We start from the raw sequence: 20,511 nt of genomic DNA, 5'->3' as shown, positions 1-20,511 counted from the left end.
GATGGGCGGCTAAGCTTGCCTCCCAGTGTGATGGGGGGCTGAGGTTGCCTCCCAGTGTGATGGGGGGCTGAGCTTGCCTCCCAGTGTGATGGGCGGCTGAGGTTGCCTCCCAGTGTGATGGGCGGCCGAGGTTGCCTCCCAGTGTGATGGGCGGCTGAGCTTGCCTCCCAGTGTGATGGGCGGCTGAGGTTGCCTCCCAGTGTGATGGGCGGCTGAGCTTGCCTCCCAGTGTGATGGGGGGCTGAGCTTGCCTCCCAGTGTGATGGGCGGCTGAGCTTGCCTCCCAGTGTGATGGGCGGCCGAGGTTGCCTCCCAGTGTGATGGGCGGCCGAGGTTGCCTCCCAGTGTGATGGGCGGCCGAGGTTGCCTCCCAGCGGCTGAGGTTGCCTCCCAGTTGCTTTAAATAGGTCAGTTCTAAACATTACATTGCTTTTATTGATTCGCCTACAATGCTTGCATGTATACAATGCATGAAGTTCCAGCTTTATTTTCTCTATCAATTCAAGGATTTAATACATGTACCCATCTGGCGGCCAGAAATCCTGGTCAAATTTCGATCTTTCAGAACGGTCTTGTTCAGACAATTCTAAAAGATGCCTGTAGCACCTTCACCAAGGGCACAATCCTGCAGCGTAAGGACACAATTTTTTGTTTGGCCTGGTCATCCTAGTCCTTGAGCCAGGTCATTGACCAGTGGGAACAACATTAGGCTATAGTCTCCAGGTTTGCCTCTTTCCCACAAGTTTCACCTTGGTGTCTGAATCCTCCCATCAGGTTGTTTTACACTTTGCTTCAAACAGAGGACAGACTGGGTGGTGGGGGAGGATGTGGTTGGTTATCAGTTCATATCCCAAGAGACAATGGGGTTTGCCTCACGACAGGTAGCAATGTTCTTCACAACACCCTGTTCGAATGATGTCTGTGCTCTCCCTTCAGCAATCAACAAGAAAGACCGTTAATTCTGTTTGAGGTAGAATGTCAGATTTATTCCCAGAAATAATGTTATTTACAGAGTTCATAGAGGAGTCCTAAGAACATATCGGGTTGATAGAAATATAGTTATAATCCAGAGTCAAAAATATATCAACATTCAACTGTCACAATGTGCAGGTCACAAATCAAACCAGTTAGTTGTTATCCAACTATTATGTGCTTTCACAACAGTGCAAGCAGACATTGACATCAAACCAGTTACAAAGTTGGTAGAAATATTCGTTTTCATTTTTGGTAAAATTGGAAGGCACCAGCAGTAGAAAATACAAGTAAGAATCAATATATCTCTCCAACAAAAGAATCGAGATAGACACCAGGGAACATATTTACTTCAACAGATGTCTGGGGTGTTTGAGTGTCAATGTATCAATTCACCCTCTGATAGACACAGCCCATCATCTCACACTGCTTTCACTTGTCCCAAGTTGATATCAAACTGCTCTCCATTGATATTCGGGTAATATGTTGGCTTGGTGAAGTTTGAAAATGCCTTGAGCAGTCGTTCCCTGGGTGGTAACACCTCTCTATTCCCGTTAGAGCTGAAACTCTCCACAGATATTTTAGAGGGCGCTCTCTTCTCTAATTCAACCAGCAGCGCCCTTCGGACAAGCTCTGACCTCAAATCACTCGACAAGTGAAGGGCAGCCTCAGTCTTTGGTATCGCTGACTCGGACACCCTTTTCTTGGTTGGCACGTCAATGATATTTTGACATTTAAACAGAACTGGGCGATCAACACCATTTGGGTTAAGAATAACCTCTTGTGCCTCCGGGGATATTTGCATTTCATCTAATTTCTTTTTGATATTCACCTCCGCGTCTGCGCGCTTTATTTGCTCCGATTCATTAGTGACAAAGACTTTGGGACTTTTCCAGATGTTCAGCTCATGTGGTGTGGCATGTTTATGTGGCATCATGGTGAAGTTATCCCGCGGGTAGACATCAGGCAGTAGGGGCAGATACTCATGAAATGTTTCCTTGACTTTGGTGGATTTGTTCCATGGCTTCTCATTATACCAAGCTGCCTCGTGTGTTTCCTGAGGCTCGGTGCTGTAGAGTAGCTCCTGATGGGGTGATATCTCCTTCATCATCTTCAAGTCCCCGTAGAACGCTCGCTCGGGACTTGAGCTTGCCATCGTTGACGGCGACCTGCTGCTGTGGCCATGTGTGCCATCCTCCTCACTCTCATGCGAGACCACCTGGACCCGTTTCTCCGGCACCAGATGTGGCTCCTGCTGCTTGATGTCACTCTGCCCAGATGACACACTATTTGGCTTATACAGTGACTCTTTTATTGGTTGTAGTCGACCACCAAGAACAACAGGCCGCTTTTCTGCAGGTTTATTCTCAACTCGCTCTGAAATCTTTTCTGGCTTTTTCTCGGGTGGTTTGGCTGCTTCTTTCTTCCTCTGCCGTGGTGGTTTTGGTTTGGGCGTGTTGGAACCCTGTGTTTGTATCCCGTGATCAGTCAACCAGTCGTTAAAGGCAGTTTGACCGTAGAACTGTTCATCATCTTCCTTATCAAAGTCTTCTAGTTCCTGTAGTGCTGCCTGCATCTTGGTCTTCTTCAGCTCACGCATCTCTCTACTGATGAAGTCTTTGTCCAGATGCCACTTCTCAGTCGCCAGGATTCTGGAAGAGAAATGAGACATTTGTAGAAACTCGAGATACAATATGGCAATACTCCTCTGAAATAGTGCGGCAGAGTTTATATCTAGTAACAGTGCATATCAGACACTGCCACGATACTTATTCATGCACATGCATAACTGGATATAAAATCTGGAAACTTTGCTCCAACTGTTTCAAATGAGGATGAGTTGCATGAGGGCGTTGAGCAAGACACCTCACCACCCTCAGCTTCTTCTATCTAGCGAGTACCAAAAACTGAAGTGATTCCAGTTGCACTGATTTTGTCTGACGAATGTAAAGAAGGATTTCTGATCTTTTGTCTGCCAGGATCTACTTGGCAATCATATGGCATTTCCTAACAGAAGTGACCAGCCGCCTCGGACCTGACCAGCACCCATATTTACCTCGCACACTTCCTATGCCCCCATAACTTGGCAAGGTCGATGGGGAGATGTCCTCTACGATCCCTGGCATCTATCTTAGCCTTTACATCAATGAGCAGCTTGAGACACTGGACGTGGCCCTCGCTCGCTGCTTGGTGGACCGGCGTAACACCATCTTCATTCGTCCTGAAAAAAATCAGGCCGTAATCGATATGAGACAGATATCACATGCTCATTAAGAGGTATACATAGTAGTAGACTAGTGCCACCCAAATAATAACAAGGATCACCGTTGTATCATCTGTATGTCCTTGAGCAGGACACCTGACCTGTATCTTATGGTCTGTCCTTCAAATGAGACATACAACCAAGGCTGCTCCTCCAGCCTCTGTGTCTGATAACAGGACAGGCTTGGTCAGGAACAGCCTCTTTAAACTAGAGTGACTGATGCAATACTCCAGCCTCTGTGTCTGATAACAGGACAGGCTTGGTCAGGAACAGCCTCTTTAAACTAGAGTGACTGATGCAATACTGCAGCCTCTGTGTATGATACCAGGACAGGCTTGGTCAGGAACAGCCTCTTTAAACTAGAGTAACTGATGCAATACTCCAGCCTCTGTGTATGATACCAGGACAGGCTTGGTCAGGAACAGCCTCTTTAAAGTAGAGTGACTGATGCAATACTCCAGCCTCTGTGTCTGATAACAGGACAGGCTTGGTCAGGAACAGCCTCTTTAAAGTAGAGTGAATGATGCAATACTCCAGCCTCTGTGTATGATACCAGGACAGGCTTGGTCAGGAACAGCCTCTTTAAAGCAGAGTGACTGATGCAATACTCCAGCCTCTGTGTCTGATAACAGGACAGGCTTGGTCAGGAACAGCCTCTTTAAACTAGAATGACCGATGCAATACTCCAGCCTCTGTGTCTGATAACAGGACAGGCTTAGTCAGGAACAGCCTCTTTAAACTAGAGTGACTGATGCAATACATGTACTTACACAGAGGCATCTGCTCCATGCTCCAAAAGGTAAACAAGACATTGCAGTGACCTCTTGCCAGTTTGGTTACTGATCGCCAAGTGGATCGGCCGCCAGCCCGTCCCGCTAACAAGGTTCACATCCACTTTGTGCTTCTCGATGAGCAGTCTGAGACAGTCCAAGCGTCCATGCAGTGCAGCCAGGTGGATGGGGGCTAGACCCTGCAAGACATCAAGATTGAATAGGATAAGAGTTAGAGCAGTCTCAGACAGTCCAAGCGTCCATGCAGTGCAGCCAGGTGGATGGGGGCTAGACCCTGCAAGACATCAAGATTGAATAGGATTAGAGTTAGAGCAGTCTCAGACAGTCCAAGCGTCCATGCAGTGCAGCCAGGTGGATGGGGGCTAGACCCTGCAAGACATCAAGATTGAATAGGATTAGAGTTAGAGCAGTCTCAGACAGTCCAAGCGTCCATGCAGTGCAGCCAGATGGATGGGGGCTAGACCCTGCAAGACATCAAGATTGAATAGGATTAGAGTTAGAGCAGTCTGAGACAGTCCAAGCGTCCATGCAGTGCAGCCAGGTGGATGGGGGCTAGACCCTGCAAGACATCAAGATTGAATAGGATTAGAGTTAGAGCAGTCTCAGACAGTCTAAGCGTCCATGCAGATGGATCACAGTTAGCCCCTGCAATGAGCACTTAACTGTGGTTATTATGTACATGTACCCTCCATGAGCAAACTGACCTGCATGACGGTGACCTCATTATTAAAACAAAGTGCATCTCCAACTGGCCACACCTCGATCAGCCAGATTTTTGCACATTTTCTGCACCCGAACACTGAAAACCCATCAATAGAAACTGCAGTAAGACAGTAAACATGGAGACTTTCTGTTTGTGTCCGGGGACCAGGTATCAAAAGAATAGTGAAGTAAACTGACACCATCTCCAAAGCATGTTGTATGATAAACCCCACCACGCTAATTTCCTCAAGCGATCCACCACCTTCAATAGATGCAATGATATCCAGACGTACAGCTTAAAATACACGGTATCACCTGACGTTTTAGTAAGAGAAAATGGAGACACAACACGAGACAGCTTAACTTACCCGTCCCCAAACACTGTCAATGCTCAAACCAAAACTGCCACCAGTTCCTAAAAACAGTGGCTTATCCAACTCAGATTCACTCGCAGCTGAAGATGATTTTGAGTTATCCTTTCTCTGTGAGAGGAGCTTATCCTTTTTGAGAGGCATTTCAGATTCTCATGACCATTCTTTCCAACACACACTGTGCAAAGTGTGTTAGTTGACATTAGTTACGAGCCGGTGCTATCGTAGAGACCACCTTGCTCTGTATGCTAGTATAATAGATCACATTCAAGCCACTAAACCAGACAATGACAATGGCAGAATGATAGATGTGCTTCAGCCTATTCAATGAAATATGATATTGATTTAAAAGCAATGGAACATGAATAACATGTTTATAAACCATATGGTTCAGTTGGCAGTGTGTGCTCTTGGGGGGGAATCGCTTGGCTGGATAATTCTAAATATCAATAAACGTTTGACGAGTGCATCAGAACTCTTATTTAAATTTAGAGAATGTTTCTGTCACAGGAAATGAGGGAATACATATGATACAAATGTATATTGCCAAAAGGTGGCAGCAATTAGTTTGCGGTCCAACACAATAAGTCAATACCCTTGGTGAAAGGTTACATCATACCAATAACCAATCAACATTACAACACAATAAGTCAATACCCTTGGTGAAAGGTTACATCATACCAATAACCAATCAACATTACATTTCATTCACCTTCCAAATGGGAGTGAGCTTGTGGGTCAAGTTGATTGTTATTGTATGTATAATCCAAGAACATCTATTGTCTAACAAGAGGAAAGGCACTGGGTGCTTTTGAGCGACAATCTTTTGGTTGTGATAAAGTACTAAAAAACAGGAGAAATTCTAAAAATAGCATGAATAGCACCAAGGCCCAAGTCACTGATTAATGGTCAAACAATGGACTGACTTTGACCAATATAAGTTTTATTTATCTTGCTTCAAACCCTTCAAACATGTCAAACTAGGAGAAATAATGGGAATTTTATAATGAAATTATACTCCGGCTAGTGGAATTGCTGTGCCTTCCTTCCCAAAAATGGTGAAAAAATGATTTCACATCTATTGCAAGAACAGTGTCAAAATGAGTAATCAAGGCCTACATTCAGACAGTCAGCCAAGACTAGTGACATGATAGTTAAAATGGCTAAATAGCTGTGACGAATGATGGCCATTGTGAGATGTGTAAGGAGCAAGCAGGGCTAATCCTTTTCTTACATCAGCCCCCTGTCAATGTCATGAATGGTGGATTATGACACACTTTCACAAGTCCTGTCATGTTTCACTGTCATGTGTCATGAATGGTGGATTATGACACACTTTCACAAGTCCTGTCATGTTTCACTGTCATGTGTCATGAATGGTGGATTATGACACACTTTCACAAGTCCTGTCATGTTTCACTGTCATGTGTCATGAATGGTGGATTATGACACACTTTCACAAGTCCTGTCATGTTTCACTGTCATGTGTCATGCCAAGTACTTGCTGTACTGGTGATAGACAGGTTTCACGAAGTTTATTTTGGCTGTCACCAGTGACCAGTCTTGTTTCCCTCTCTAGATAAAAGCCAGGATCACACTAACAGTGGAAGCCTGGAACTTATGAAGTAGCTGTTTGATAGACCCCAGGCCCAACCCACCAATTGCAAAGCAAAAGGCCCAAATGCCAATAGTGCAAAATTGAAAATACGTGACGAGAGGTCGCTTACATTTTCATCATACGTGATTTCTTTGTTTCTTTCCTTGAGGCTTTGTTTCAACCATTCAACGTCCCCAATTGCTGCAGCCATAAACTCATCAGGGGCGATTTTCTTGTCCAGCAACTGTCGCATTTTTCTTGGTCGAGACTTTGGATTTGGAGGAACTGCTCCAAGCCCCCCTCTGGGGCCTCTCTTTTCTTCCATTACGGGTTATTTTTGTTCAATCAAACAACACACTACAAAGTTATGGCATAATTGTTGTATCGCATGCCTAAATTATTGAATACAAAGTATTTCTTTGGATGAAAATTGACTTCTTCATTCCACAGAAAGCTTCCTTGACTTCGCTTACTTCCGGTTTTTGCAGCGTCGCCTAGCGGCGTAAATAGGGGACGCCTTGGCAGGTGGTTGGGGTAGTATCGTCATCAAGAAATGTGACACCTTCATTCCCTTCTCCTACCAATCCGGCACACTTTCATGAGTCGCTTTGACTATTACCGACCATTTTGAATATAATCCTTGAGGAAATAGTATAATTAGGTGACGAAAATGTACGTATTCCTGTGCAAAGTATATTAAACTGACGAAAGTACCACGCCCCCTGCATATTTTTCCCACAATTCATTTGCATAGCAACGTTTCAATATGGTGGACATGGCATGCATGGTCTGCATTTCCAGTCTTGTGTTTATCGTATGATATCATAATGTAATTTTGCCATAGTCTAGTTCGGTATAGGCCCTAAGACATCTCACTCTACCCCTCGGTATTTATAAACTATTGGTGTCCTACCCGAGTAAAATTTACAAGAAGAAGAAGAAGAAAACTGTCAGTCGGGGATCATTTCAAGGCCAATTCTGGGTCTGGGTCTGATTTATGACAGTTGTCCCTTTAAAAATTAATACAGGCCTGACTAAACTTGGCCTACTGCTCTTCTCTTGACTTCTAGCTGTCAAATGAATCACTCAATCACATGATCCCTCAGTCCTGCACATTAGACTTTTTATGTCATCTTGTAATCGTAAGAGACGTATTATTGCAACATTTCCAGTGGAAATGACGTGCTTGCGATGCATGATGATGATGATTTACTATATTTAGCCTATAATGTGGTGACAATGGACTTTTTGGGAGAAGTTTGTTTGAGCGCAGTCATGCGTTTTACCTGAAACAAACGGTTCACTTGACTACCACAGGATCTTCTCTTTATTCTTCCTTCTTCAAGTGCAGTACCTACGTGAAGTATTGTCTCACTGTAAAGCTGCAGCACACAGTCACTTCCTTTATTATCATTGACGATTGCTTCCTTTTTTATTCCATACAGCATTAAACATAAAGCAAGAAGATATCATCAGATTCCTGTTCAATTTGGAGATATCAGCTGTTTCTAGACATTTCCAGGAATATGATGTCCAGTCGTAATGCCTCGAGAGAGGCACGAGCACTGTTTGAGCTGAAACAGCGAGCGGTTCATTATTATAAGGAGAATGGCGTGCCAGAGAAGATGGAGGAGATCATGAATGCCATGTTTTATGACGACCCACATGACGTCTATGGTCACTTGGTAAGTACTGCATTCTTGACCAATGAGAACCTTTTCACTCGGAGACAAACTGTGGCCTCACCTTCCCTCTGATTGAAGATAAAGCATCAGTTGATATGGTAAGAGTTAACTTCCTTTCAGACTTCTGGTGCATGAGACTGCTAACCCTTTTTCTCTTCCTCATCAGTATCTGCTTTCCTGTTATAACTGTCTAACTGAGAGGAAAAAATGGAAAAAATGGATAAAAGGTAAGAATCACTTATTCTATTCCTGAAAATTTTTATCAAACAAGGAATTTTACTTGACAGTTTTGTATTTCAGAGCAACTACTTTGAGACATTTTCCAAAGCTCCAGTAATCACTAGACTAAAGGCAAGAGAGGCATTAGATAGCAAAGGTCAGCCAACCATCCAAACTCAAGTATACTGCCTCGTCAAAAATTTCGAAAAGGTAAAGTACAGAAATGTGCTGAGAATGCAACTGAGGTTAGCTTTGATACGGACTGATGCGCGGGAAGGGCTTTGTATTGCTCTTAGGAAATTCCCTTTAAAGTACAGTCAATGGACTTAATTGAAGGAGATAATGCCAAATTGTCAGCATCAGTGACAAAACTTAATTGGGGCCTGCTCAAGAAGATCCAATTTTTGGCAAACCTTATGTCCATCTATAGAAATGCCTCATTTTCAGTGCCTGGCATCATCAATATCCTCCAGTGTGAACAGAATACCTGAAAGTGGCAAACCTGAGGACCGAGACACAGAAGATACTGAGAGACAAGAGTTTGTCACAGCAGCTATTGACTACATAAATGGAGAATTCACAGATAAGATGAAAGAGTTGGATCCTCTCGATCAGGCAGCTGTTGATGAAGTCGTTTAGTGAGTTGCATTACTATTACCTCTGGTTTGGCACAGCATGGCTCATCAGCCAATCAATGATGTCATGTTATCAACAAATTGGACATGACACTGAGGGTTCAGTTTCAATATCAAAGTGCCTCCTCATCAGTGGGCAAGAATATTGATCATAACCCGGGTTCCAGGAATCGCCAAGACCCTCTGCATTCAAGACGAGGCAAGTGGAGTTTCCCTTTGACATAATAATGGCGATATCAAGGTATTTTAGAATTAATTATTGGCTCTCTACAGTGTGTGTCGAATAGCATGCAGCCAATGGTAGCTACCTGGTTTTCATCGGTCGCCTGGCGCAGTGTGCGGACAATACAACATTAGAAAGCAGTTGATGGCCAAAACATTGATATCAGTTTTGCTGGGAATTTGTACAATATTTCGTTTGCCTTTGTTGAATCATGGTTTTTGCGTCTTATGATGCTATTTTATGTGAACTGACATCGAGTGGACTTGAAGTGATGTACAACATGTATTTCTCTTGACAGTGGTTTCTTTGATCAAATGCGTAAAGATGAGGAGAAGAGGGAGGTTGAAGAGAAGGAGAACGCCGGTGAGGGTGGGGACGAGGTTGTACAACAAGCCCCGGCACCCACACCAGAGAAGGACAAGAAAGCACCCAAGTCCCCCAAGTAAGTCACGAGTCGTGCAGAAATCAATTCGGTCTGATTAGATTTTGTTTCGTAAGAAAGATATTTTATTGTGTTAAGATCCTGGGCAAAACATTTACAGTGTGCCAAGATGAGGAGTATCCGGCAAGACACTTGGGCATGACACTTCCTGTGTGCTATGTGGACCATAACCCACAAGACCCGAGGCATAGGCTTCACTGATTGTGTTTTTAGAGTAATTGCACAAATTTAAATAACTGGTTTCACATCACTTTTCTGCATGATCACCCTAACAGAGGAGGCAAGCAGGCGAGGTAAGGCGATGCATTTATCCTCTAACCCTGTCAGATCAGCACCTAGTCTCTTCCTTCCATAGAACACTAATTGGTGATTTTTAACAACAAAGCAAAGATCTTTTGTCAGTGTGACATAATCAGCTTGCCATCTGATGATAAAAAGTGACTGTACATTATACATTAATGTACATCAATGTCACATAAAAATGATATGATATTATACACAGGTTAAGTAGTGCATGGAGTGGTAAACGTCAGTAGGTAGCGCATGAAGACATGACACTCTCTCTTTAGTAGGACCATCTTGTGCCTGCATGGACCCCTCCAGCAAGTTCAAGCCCATCTTTCACCTTGCCGAAAATGCCCAATATCATTAGACCCCCATCCCTCTCTTGTATATAGCATATATCATAAGTTAAAGGGGGACTTTAGGCAGCAGCTAGGGGCTGACATTGGTGGTACATGCATGATTCGGGAACATGGTCGGGTTTGACATTGGACGCTGGTATAGACATGAATAGTTTAGACTCCTATTGGGGACTTAGTGTAACCTTCTCTGGCCTCCTGGCTCCTACCTCATATCTCCCTTTAACCTGCTCTGTCCCTGTCCAGCCTCGCGAATAACTTCTCAGTGGTCGTCCCTCTTGTCCCAGCATGTTTGCACTGATGTCTCTTTGTCATATTTTGCCTGTGCAGCACATACAATGGTGATGTCAACCATCTTCTATAATCTGTGGATTGTTTTGTGGACGCAATAATGGTACCATTTGACATGGAACCTTTATGTTCCATGGTTTATGGTAGCCACAAGTGGTGAGTCACATTCCTTGAGGCAGAGCTGTTAACAAAATGATAGGGAAACTATGGTGATAGGTTGGCATAACTTTCACCTTAAAACTATGGTGGTGGGCTTGCATTGTCTGAATCTCGGAATTGGGAGAGCACCCTGTACAATACAAACTCTTTATGATCTCTATGAAATATTCTCCTGCGCCACCCCGGCATATTGTACAGAGCGGCAAATTCAGAAGAAATAATAATGCACCCCCCCTCCCATTTGAAAATGACACAGATTTTGAGTGTGAACTTCTAGAGCAGCCCTTTTTTTTGCTGGATCCGGGATCTGCCCATTTTGTATGGTGGGTCCAATATGTTGATGTCTCGAGGTTTAAGATGAAGTCTTTGAAAAGCCAGGATATCACAGTTGTTCATTGCAAAGTTGAGAGACATCAAATCTTTGGAAGTGGCTTTCAGGTGAGAACATTATCTGTATTGGTTATATTCAAATCTTGGTTGTAATGTTTCAGGGGAAAGGGAAAAGCTCCAGCCATTGTAATCATACCTGAGGAACCCCTGGAGAAGCTCTACCCTGGATGTAATGCGGTGGCAGCCGTCTCCACGTGTGTCTGCTTGGCAGGGGCGGCCGTCAAGAGAGTACAGCTGTATGAACACATTGTGTCACTCAGAAGAACAGAGGTAGGTGGTTTGTGGAAGAAGTGAACAAATGATTTGGTCTAACTCACTTTGATCAAACAAGGCCCTTCGACTCTGGCCAAAATATGTGACCGCCCGCAAAGATTGCCATGGCCAGGTGATATGATCGCCATTCACTCAGTTGTATTGTTGATATCCAGCTGCATTATGCAAGTAATTAGCATCGTCTCTTTCAATTATCAAAAGATGTTAAATAATCAAATTGGCAAAATACACAAGAGAGAAGACACCATGCCAGATGATGACGATGATGATAAATTTTGAAGCTTCCACCTAAAGTCTTACAATGCCAATCTTTTCTTTTGTATCGTTTCAATGATAAGTAACACCACCCATATTATCATTCCAGTCAACTGAGAAATACAGATTACCGTTACCAATGGTAACCATTCTGCAGAGCGGGAAGGTCGCCCTTGGAAAGCAGAACTGTGTTAAAGAATATATGGTCGTCCCTAAACCTGGCGTCATGACGATGAAAGAGGTAGGCAACATGGCCACTCTGGTGCCGCTCAAGCAGTGACACCCATGGCCACTCTGCCCAGGTGCAGCTCAAGCAGTGACACCCATGGCCACTCTGCCCAGGTGCAGCTCAAGCAGTGACACCCATGGCCACACTGCCCTGGTGCAGCTCAAGCAGTGACACCCATGGCCACTCTGCCCTGGTGCAGCTCAAGCAGTGACACCCATGGCCACTCTGCCCAGGTGCAGCTCAAGCAGTGACACCCATGGCCACTCTGCCCTGGTGCAGCTCAAGCAGTGACACCCATGGCCACTCTGCCCAGGTGCAGCTCAAGCAGTGACACCCATGGCCACACTGCCCAGGTGCAGCTCAAGCAGTGACACCCATGGCCACTCTGCCCAGGTGCAGCTCAAGCAGTGACACCCATGGCCACTCTGCCCAGGTGCAGCTCAAGCAGTGACACCCATGGCCACACTGCCCAGGTGCAGCTCAAGCAGTGACACCCATGGCCACTCTGCCCAGGTGCAGCTCAAGCAGTGACACCCATGGCCACTCTGCCGAGGTGCAGCTCAAGCAGTGACACCCATGGCCACTCTGCCAAGGTGCAGCTCAAGCAGTGACACCCATGGCCACTCTGCCCAGGTGCAGCTCAAGCAGTGACACCCATGGCCACTCTGCCCAGGTGCAGCTCAAGCAGTGACACCCATGGCCACTCTGCCCTGGTGCAGCTCAAGCAGTGACACCCACTTCCTACTCTGGCTCATATGAGGAGAAAAGGGTGATGTCTATTCTGAGTCCTGTGAAAACGCCACTGTCTGTCAGAAAGATGCTGGCTGATCCCAAAAGGTTCCCTTCTCCCCTCCTCATATCTGTGCTGCTTGAATCTGATACAAGGAAGCGAGGAGCTCCTCTACCTGTCTCACATCGGAGATGAAGACTTCTTCTTCTCTGTTTGTTTATTTTGGATGCCAATTTAGTTTATTGGCATCGGTTTTACGCATAATTCCATGAAGTCAAAAGACCTGTCCAAAACTAGACTGCTTGAATTATAATCAGTCAATTGTGACAATTACTCCCATGAACAGTGTGCTCGGGCAGATCAGTTTCATGAAGTCAGAGGGGGAAGTGGTTCATTAGGAAAGAGTAATCCCCCATTCATGACAGTTGGACAACAATGCCGGGGGTTGATGTAAGAAATGGATTAGATCTGTTGTTGTTAAGCTGCTCAAAACACCTCATAATGGCCATCATAACAGCTACTATAAGCAATTTAGATTATGTCACTAGTCTTGGCTGACTGAATAAAGGCCTTCAGTTGATTTGTGGCAGAATTGTCAGATTTTGAAGTTACTAATTACCAATTTTGACTCTGTTCTTGAATATAACTTGGGTAAAGAACTAAAGTGTCCATCTAACCACAGGAAATGTGAAATCTTTGGTATCTCAGTAATATCAATGCGTAATTTTACCGTAAAATTCACATTATTTTCCTACTTTTTACTTTAGCACCCAGCCCCTTTCTGATGGTGAGTCATGCACTTCAACCACCCTTCAATGCCCTGATCATTTGTCCGTTTCAGAGTGTGAAGAATATCAGGAATATCTACAACACGGTACAGAAGAACCTCTCAGCCAAGGCGGGGGTAAGTTATAACAACAAGCCACGCTCACATTCTAAAAATGGCTCATTTGACAATACATAGGATTGCTATGATATGGTAAAGCTGGTCAATGAGATGTTGTTGTGCGGTAAAAACACGATGAGATGTCCGGATTGAGAGTCATCTCTTTGATGGAAGTAGAGAAGATGAGGTCATCTTTTCACAAAACAATGACCTTGGCGGTTCATGACTTGATGTGTTTTCTAATTCGCTGCCAGCCACAGAATGGAAAACCGTTGAGAACGGCCGATCGCGAGAAGATGGTGATGAGAGTGATGTGGCGTTATCTTATGTTTTTACGAGACATTTGGCGTGGTTCAGAATAGATGTCAGTTTTCATTTGTTTTCCATGTGACCTCAACACCACATTTTGTTTCATCAACTTATGATTTCTGTAGTGGCATTATCACAAAGAGACATTTGTACAATGTGATTACTTCGTGTCGCACACAGAGACTCTCCTTCTGTTCATCATAAAACACTAATGCAGATTTACACAATTCAGAGGTGACGCAAAAGAATTGTTGGTTATGCAACTTGCATGGCTGACACCTTGGCCCAAAACATTCATAATGGTGAAAAAATGAATTGAAATTGGCCTAATTAATTTCTTTTGTCTTGCTTCAAACCACAAAAAGAAAGGTAAATAGTGGGGGTTTTGCATTTCAAGAGTTTCCACAAGAAGTGAAAATAGTGAAAACATTATCTAACATTTGGAAAGAGCCCAAAAATGTCCTGAAAACATCATTGATTTGGCAGTTTTGCCTCAAAATTCTGTCCTTAATTTATTCAGCCGAGTCAATTATGACATAAGCCAACTGTCCGTGGCTAATCTCTCATTATGAGTGCTATTGACAAGTTTACCCAGTTCATGGGCTCTACTACTTCTTCTGAGGGTGGAAGCAGTGAAGTTTATGAATGAACTCAAATGAAGTTTTAATGAAATGTTTCCCTCGGTCTATTTCATAATGACCACCTGTTCCCCTTGACTGTCCCAAAGTGGTATAGTCCAATAGAAGTGCTCAGGTACCTTGAAATAGATCATAAGCTTAATTGCCTTATTGGCACCCTGATGTAACTGTTCTTGTCACTCTTATTATACTCTTATTGTATAGTGTGTAGGTGTTGTTATTAACATGAGATGGATCAGTGTACAAACTGAGCTAATGTAAATATGATTGTAAATGTTTTATCAGCAATGAATGTAAATGTAAATCCTCTATTCTCCTTATCAGGAGGTTTTGATAAATAAATAAATGAAATAATAATTATAGTTATAATTATAAATTTTTCTAACACTCATCTTTGCAGGCTGGATTGCGGAATGTGAGTGACAGTGGTGCTATTTGCCCCACGTTCGACCGCCCAGAGCAGGGTATGGATCTTATCCAAGATGCCTGGCGAGAGCTCAACTTTATTGACGGCGAGTTCAACATTGTCCTCAACCTAGCTGGCCACGAAATATTCGATTACGTAAGTCTTGCCTCTCACCTGTTACTACATGTCAGACCCACATACCACTTGCTCAATCAGCTTTGGGTTTGAATGCCAGTGTCAGACCCACATACCACTTGCTCAATCAGCTTTGGGTTTGAATGCCAGTGTCAGACCCACATACCACTTGCTCAATCAGCTTTGGGTTTGAATGCCAGTGTCAGACCCACATACCACTTGCTCAATCAGCTTTGGGTTTGAATGCCAGTGTCAGACCCACATACCACTTGCTCAATCAGCTTTGGGTTTGAATGCCAGTGTCAGACCCACATACCACTTGCTCAATCAGCATTGGGTTTGAATGCCAGTGTCAGACCCACATACCACTTGCTCAATCAGCTTTGGGTTTGAATGCCAGTGTCAGACCCACATACCACTTGCTCAATCAGCATTGGGTTTGAATGCCAGTGTCAGACCCACATACCACTTGCTCAATCAGCTTTGGGTTTGAATGCCAGTGTCAGACCCACATACCACTTGCTCAATCAGCTTTGGGTTTGAATGCCAGTGTCAGACCCACATACCACTTGCTCAATCAGCTTTGGGTTTGAATGCCAGTGTCAGATCAACTAAGCATTGTCTCCTTCATTATTTACAATAGTAGCTTTAGGACTAAACCAGTTAGAACAGTCGGCCTAGAACACTTTGGGACAGTATTGGTTGGCTTCATTTAAACTCTCGCCTTCTCTCAGCTTCTCTGTCGTTTGTTTGAATGTAAACCAAACATTGTGAATTTGGGTCTTCTCCTCAGTAAACTTGTTCAAGGGTAAGAAAGGCCCCTCATGTCATCCTTCAAGGATAAGCATGACATCTTCCTACTCGCAGCTTGTACAGGCTAGGGTCGTATTGGTGTAGGCCCCTCATGTCATCCTTCAAGGATAGGCATGACATCTTCCTACACGCAGCTTGTACAGGCTAGGGTCGTATTGGTGTAGGCCCCTCATGTCAGCCTTCAAGGATAAGCATGACATCTTCCTACACGCAGCTTGTACAGGCTAGGGTCGTATTGGTGTAGGCCCCTCATGTCATCCTTCAAGGATAAGCATGACATCTTCCTACACGCAGCTTGTACAGGCTAGGGTCGTATTGGTGTGTTTTGATGAGGTTATATCCACTGGAGCCATGCAGCAGACTTTGTGAAAGCTCATGCCATGCACCTCTCCCTGACTGATGCATGGCTCTGAAGCATTACCATATGATAGTTAGTGGTGTGATGACAGTTAATATAATGCATACTGTTTATTTATCTTGCAGGAGAAGGGCAAATATGAGCCTGTTACTGGTCAGCAAAAGATGGCAGATGACATGGTCGACTTCTGGGTGGAGATTCTCAACAGATATCCCTCCGTTATTGGTATCATTGATCCAATCAGAAAACAGGTCAGTTGAACACTTGTAAAATGTTTGTCTGGTGTTGTTTGGGGACCGTACCAGGACAGTTCATTGCTTCTACCTGTGTTGTGAAAACACACCTGAACTATAGATTCATGCACTTGATTGGGAACAACGTTTACATAGTGTTGGCCGTCGTCACGTCACCATGCATTGCAGCTCCGACGGTTTGACATTACTGTAATGTAATGTGACGTGACGCGACATCTTCGTAAACATTATCCCCAATCAAGTGCAACGATCTATACTTGTACTGTGAAACCACTGCTGGGTTATCTCTGCTGTGAAAACACTCCTGGAATTCCTGTGATGTGAAACCACACCTGGATTTCCTGTGCTATGAAAACACTCCTTGACTTCCTGTGATATGTCCAGACTAGAAAAAGCTAGGCCAATCCTTGTATCACCTGCTGTTATGATTCTGCTTTAATGATTTTGATGATTTTTGTGTCACCCTGTAGAAAGCAATCAATTCTCTCTCGTTTAAAGGATAAGGAACAATGGATGAAGATCTGTGAGAAGGTGTCGGAGCGCTGTCTCATCATTGGTGACTACGTATTCCATCGGCCGGGCTTGTTGAAGGATGACGAGTTGCCAGTCGACTTCCAGACAAGTGCAATCATTGTGAGAATGGAGTCCATGACGTCCGTCTCACATCTTATTGAACTTACAAAGAAAATGCAAGGTAAGTTACATTTTCAAAGCGTTGTATGCCACACTCGGCATAAAGCTCAGCAACTCTGAATCATTGGATTTTGATCTGTAAATGCATTGTTGGAATCAACCAATGGTATTTTAGAGATTTTAGTCCCAGGATTCATTGTGCCTAATGCATCAGTTCTTTCCTCATCAAATGATGGGCAGACCTGAAGTCTCAATAGTTGAGGAACTCTTCACTTGCGATTTTAGACTGGACATTTGATGTTGATTGCCATGTGAGGTATAACATTGGAATTCCCTGTGGCTTGTGCCCATTGTCCGGGCAAGCCAAGGTTTTGATTGCCATGTGAGGTATAACATTGGGTTTTCCTGTGTCGTGAGCCCATTGTCCGGGCAAGCCAAGGTTTTGATTGCCATGTGAGGTATAACATTGGGTTTTCCTGTGTCTTGTGCCCATCGCCAGGGCAAGCCAACGTTCCAAGTGAGAAAGATGACCTGTTCTACGCATTCTGTGGTTCAAAACGATATGTAGGACAATGTTACAGCTTATTGATTTGTAACATCTTGTTTCCAGAAGCACAGAATGAAGTGATCCTTGCGAGCAGCCTCGGCGAAAGCCCCGATATGTTCTTGACTGATCTCGTAAGTAAACCATTCAAATAAAAATGTCTGTAAAAACTGACATATACACACGATATACACTGTTTTAATCATGTCATCTTCATCTGACAGATGGTCTCAAACAAGTATTCCTTTGTCCAAAACAAGTATATTACAAAGATTTGAAACGCTTATTACTTGTATTCTCATCATTCAGCAGCTTTTAAATCCTTGTCTTATTGATTCAAATTCTGACTACTGAGAAGCTTGCGCTGGAACCGTAGTTAATTATATGTGCATTTTCTGTTGCCCTTGATCAGCAAAAACAAACTTTATGAATAAAAATTTTTGAAAGTTGCAATAAATGTTTATCTTTTCTTCAGGCTGTTGGTCTCGGCGCAAAATTTCTTAAAATGGGAGCACCCTGCCGTGGAGAGAGAGTGAACAAACTGAATCGCCTTGTTGAGATCGAGGAATGTTTATTAGAGGCGGATCAACTTGATCAATGGGGAGTACAGACGTTCCCAAAGCTGGAACTTCCAGCACCGCCGTCTGAAGATGACCAGGTGTCAGAGGGAGCAACTGACGAGCGGAAACCAGAGGACAAATCATAAACGTGGAACCATTCAGGGAGTTGTGTTTGGTGGAAGACCCATGACTGCCTGCAAAGGTAGCCTTCATGCGAGTGGAACTGTGTACCTGCACTGCTGGCTTAGCCAGGCCATCTAACCAATTAGAATGAGAAGACTGGTCTGGCCTACCATTTAGAGGTTCTCGTCCCATTGGTAGCTCATTCCATAACTCTGTACCTTCCAACGAAAATGCCCGGCCACCATAGATCAGCAGATTTTTCTTTGGGACCAGTAGCCCGACATTCTCTGATGACTGGAGACTGGCATCTTGCACAAACTTAATCTCATAGGTATGCCAAGTGATGACAAAGAATTCACTCTAGTATTGTATTCCGTCCAGTGAGCATGGTGTATTGTAATGGATAGTAAACTTTGTAAATATGTAAATAGTTCCCGTCATTTACCCTGTAAAGTGATTTCAGAATTTAAAAAATCTGCATTCTGCATACTAAGTCCTGCTTGGTGATTTCGACTTGAGTGATATGAAAAAGATAATGGACTCTGAGGCACCAGAGTTGGGAGGTATCATGCTTTCTGGGAGGGGCTTCTGATGGTCGTATGAGTATGATGAAGGTATTGGTGTTGAAATGGCACACTGCGAATGATGCGTGTTTGAGACAGCTGGTTGAAAGAATATTAAAACGAAACATACGGATATATATAGGGTGCCTTTCCACTGTGTAAACGAGTTCAATCAAAGCGCCATCCCCTCCAAATGTCTCGCAAACAACCATGTAACCATATCTTCAGCGACTGCGATACTTTCTGCTATCCTGATATATTTGCCTTCACCTGGCAGTTTCAGAGAAAGGGACTTGTTACCAAAGGAGTTATATGGCTGGCAGCCTTGTATAGCCAAGGCCTTGTAGCCAAGGAGTAGAAAATTCAGGCTTGATTCTTTCTGGATATGGTATATTTATTCAACAAGCATATTCTTGAGCATTTTTACATACATGCACATATTCGCACAAAGGCAAACCCTTAAGGAAAACTAAAAAGCTAAAAGGGTAACTTCCTGAGCAAGACTCTCTCCCTCTAGTTGATCAGCCTTGAGGCTCAAAACACCCACAGTATGAGTAGGCCACACACCATTCCTAAAGCTGTGGCTAACAGGTACCAATCCAGAGTTTCTTAGAAGTTCTAGAAACTTCCTTATAGTTGGTGGGATGGCTGTTGGTGAAAACCATATCCTTACACTTTTTGGTCAAAGGTGAACCACATGTAACTATTAAATGGGTACCCATGTATTTGCCTACATTTGCCCATACATTACCCATAGTTTTGATTACAGGTAAGTGTCTATAGTTCAATATTCTTAGCTCAGATGGCAGCACCTGTCAGTGACAAAACGAGGATGAGGGTCAAACGGCAATCTTGACACTAGAGGCGCTGATGTCGTTCCTAAACAACGGCTCTAGCACTGCTAAATTGCCACCATCTTGAAAAGCAGTACCGCGCATGTGGAAATGTAAAGAATCTTTACAATTGCAAAGAGGCTATCGCATCACCACTACGCCCGAGAACACGATGGCTGCACTACGCTGCATTGATAGTTTGCAATAAATTCACGTAAAAACACACCAGAACATCTCGGGTTTTATTTACAAAGATCATATTTTGTTATTTATTTATAAAACAAGCCATTTTATGAAAGAAGGTGGCACTTACTAGGCCTGGATAAGACTTTGGAGTTTGAAGTGGTGGTGACGCAGTGTTGAAAACACCTGAATCTCAGGATGCCGATATCCAAGATGGCGGAATTTTACCAATTCCAGTGTCTGAAATTGAATTTTAATTTCGGCACTGTGCGAGTTTGGGTCAAACGGATTTACTCTGGTCTTACCGGCCGGTGCGGAGGCCAGGCCTACCTGACTCCAAAAACGACGCGACGTCATTTCATGCATACCCCTGTTCCAGCGGCTGTAGACTTGGCAGTACCTTAC

General features: G+C 43.9%; 2 protein-coding genes across 8 annotated transcripts; one reads left to right on the top strand and one right to left on the bottom strand.

Annotated features, from left to right (window-relative positions):
• Positions 1 to 959: 959 nt before the first annotated feature.
• On the bottom strand, positions 960 to 7,166 carry LOC135488998 (uncharacterized). Of its 2 annotated transcripts, none has more exons than XM_064774052.1 (4): positions 6,827 to 7,166; positions 4,006 to 4,205; positions 3,029 to 3,193; positions 960 to 2,624 (listed from the first exon to the last, which is right to left on the bottom strand). In XM_064774052.1, the coding sequence occupies exons 1-4, from the start codon at positions 7,019 to 7,021 to the stop codon at positions 1,394 to 1,396; spliced, it is 1,791 nt and encodes a 596-aa protein (XP_064630122.1). In that variant the 5' UTR covers positions 7,022 to 7,166; the 3' UTR covers positions 960 to 1,393. The 2 variants fall into 2 exon arrangements, with proteins under 2 accessions (XP_064630122.1, XP_064630123.1); XM_064774053.1 differs by lacking the exon at positions 6,827 to 7,166 and adding an exon at positions 5,097 to 5,373.
• Positions 7,167 to 7,430: 264 nt separating this feature from the next.
• LOC135488999 (enolase 4-like) lies at positions 7,431 to 20,125 on the top strand. Of its 6 annotated transcripts, none has more exons than XM_064774055.1 (14): positions 7,431 to 7,525; positions 8,142 to 8,381; positions 8,682 to 8,810; positions 9,048 to 9,238; positions 9,757 to 9,900; positions 10,176 to 10,193; positions 11,483 to 11,651; positions 12,019 to 12,150; positions 13,710 to 13,772; positions 15,102 to 15,263; positions 16,539 to 16,664; positions 17,166 to 17,361; positions 17,911 to 17,978; positions 18,320 to 20,125. In XM_064774055.1, the coding sequence occupies exons 2-14, from the start codon at positions 8,223 to 8,225 to the stop codon at positions 18,548 to 18,550; spliced, it is 1,788 nt and encodes a 595-aa protein (XP_064630125.1). In that variant the 5' UTR covers positions 7,431 to 7,525; positions 8,142 to 8,222; the 3' UTR covers positions 18,551 to 20,125. The 6 variants fall into 6 exon arrangements, with proteins under 6 accessions (XP_064630125.1, XP_064630130.1, XP_064630128.1 ...); XM_064774058.1 differs by having other exon boundaries at positions 7,448 to 7,510; XM_064774056.1 differs by having other exon boundaries at positions 7,451 to 7,483.
• The last annotated feature ends 386 nt before the right edge of the window (positions 20,126 to 20,511 follow it).

The sequence above is a fragment of the Lineus longissimus genome, chromosome 6 (assembly GCF_910592395.1).
Source record: "Lineus longissimus chromosome 6, tnLinLong1.2, whole genome shotgun sequence".
NCBI classification, from domain to species: Eukaryota; Metazoa; Nemertea; class Pilidiophora; order Heteronemertea; family Lineidae; genus Lineus; species Lineus longissimus.
The sequence above is the reverse complement of the archived record's forward strand: the minus strand, read 5'-3'. Positions and strand labels throughout refer to the sequence as shown.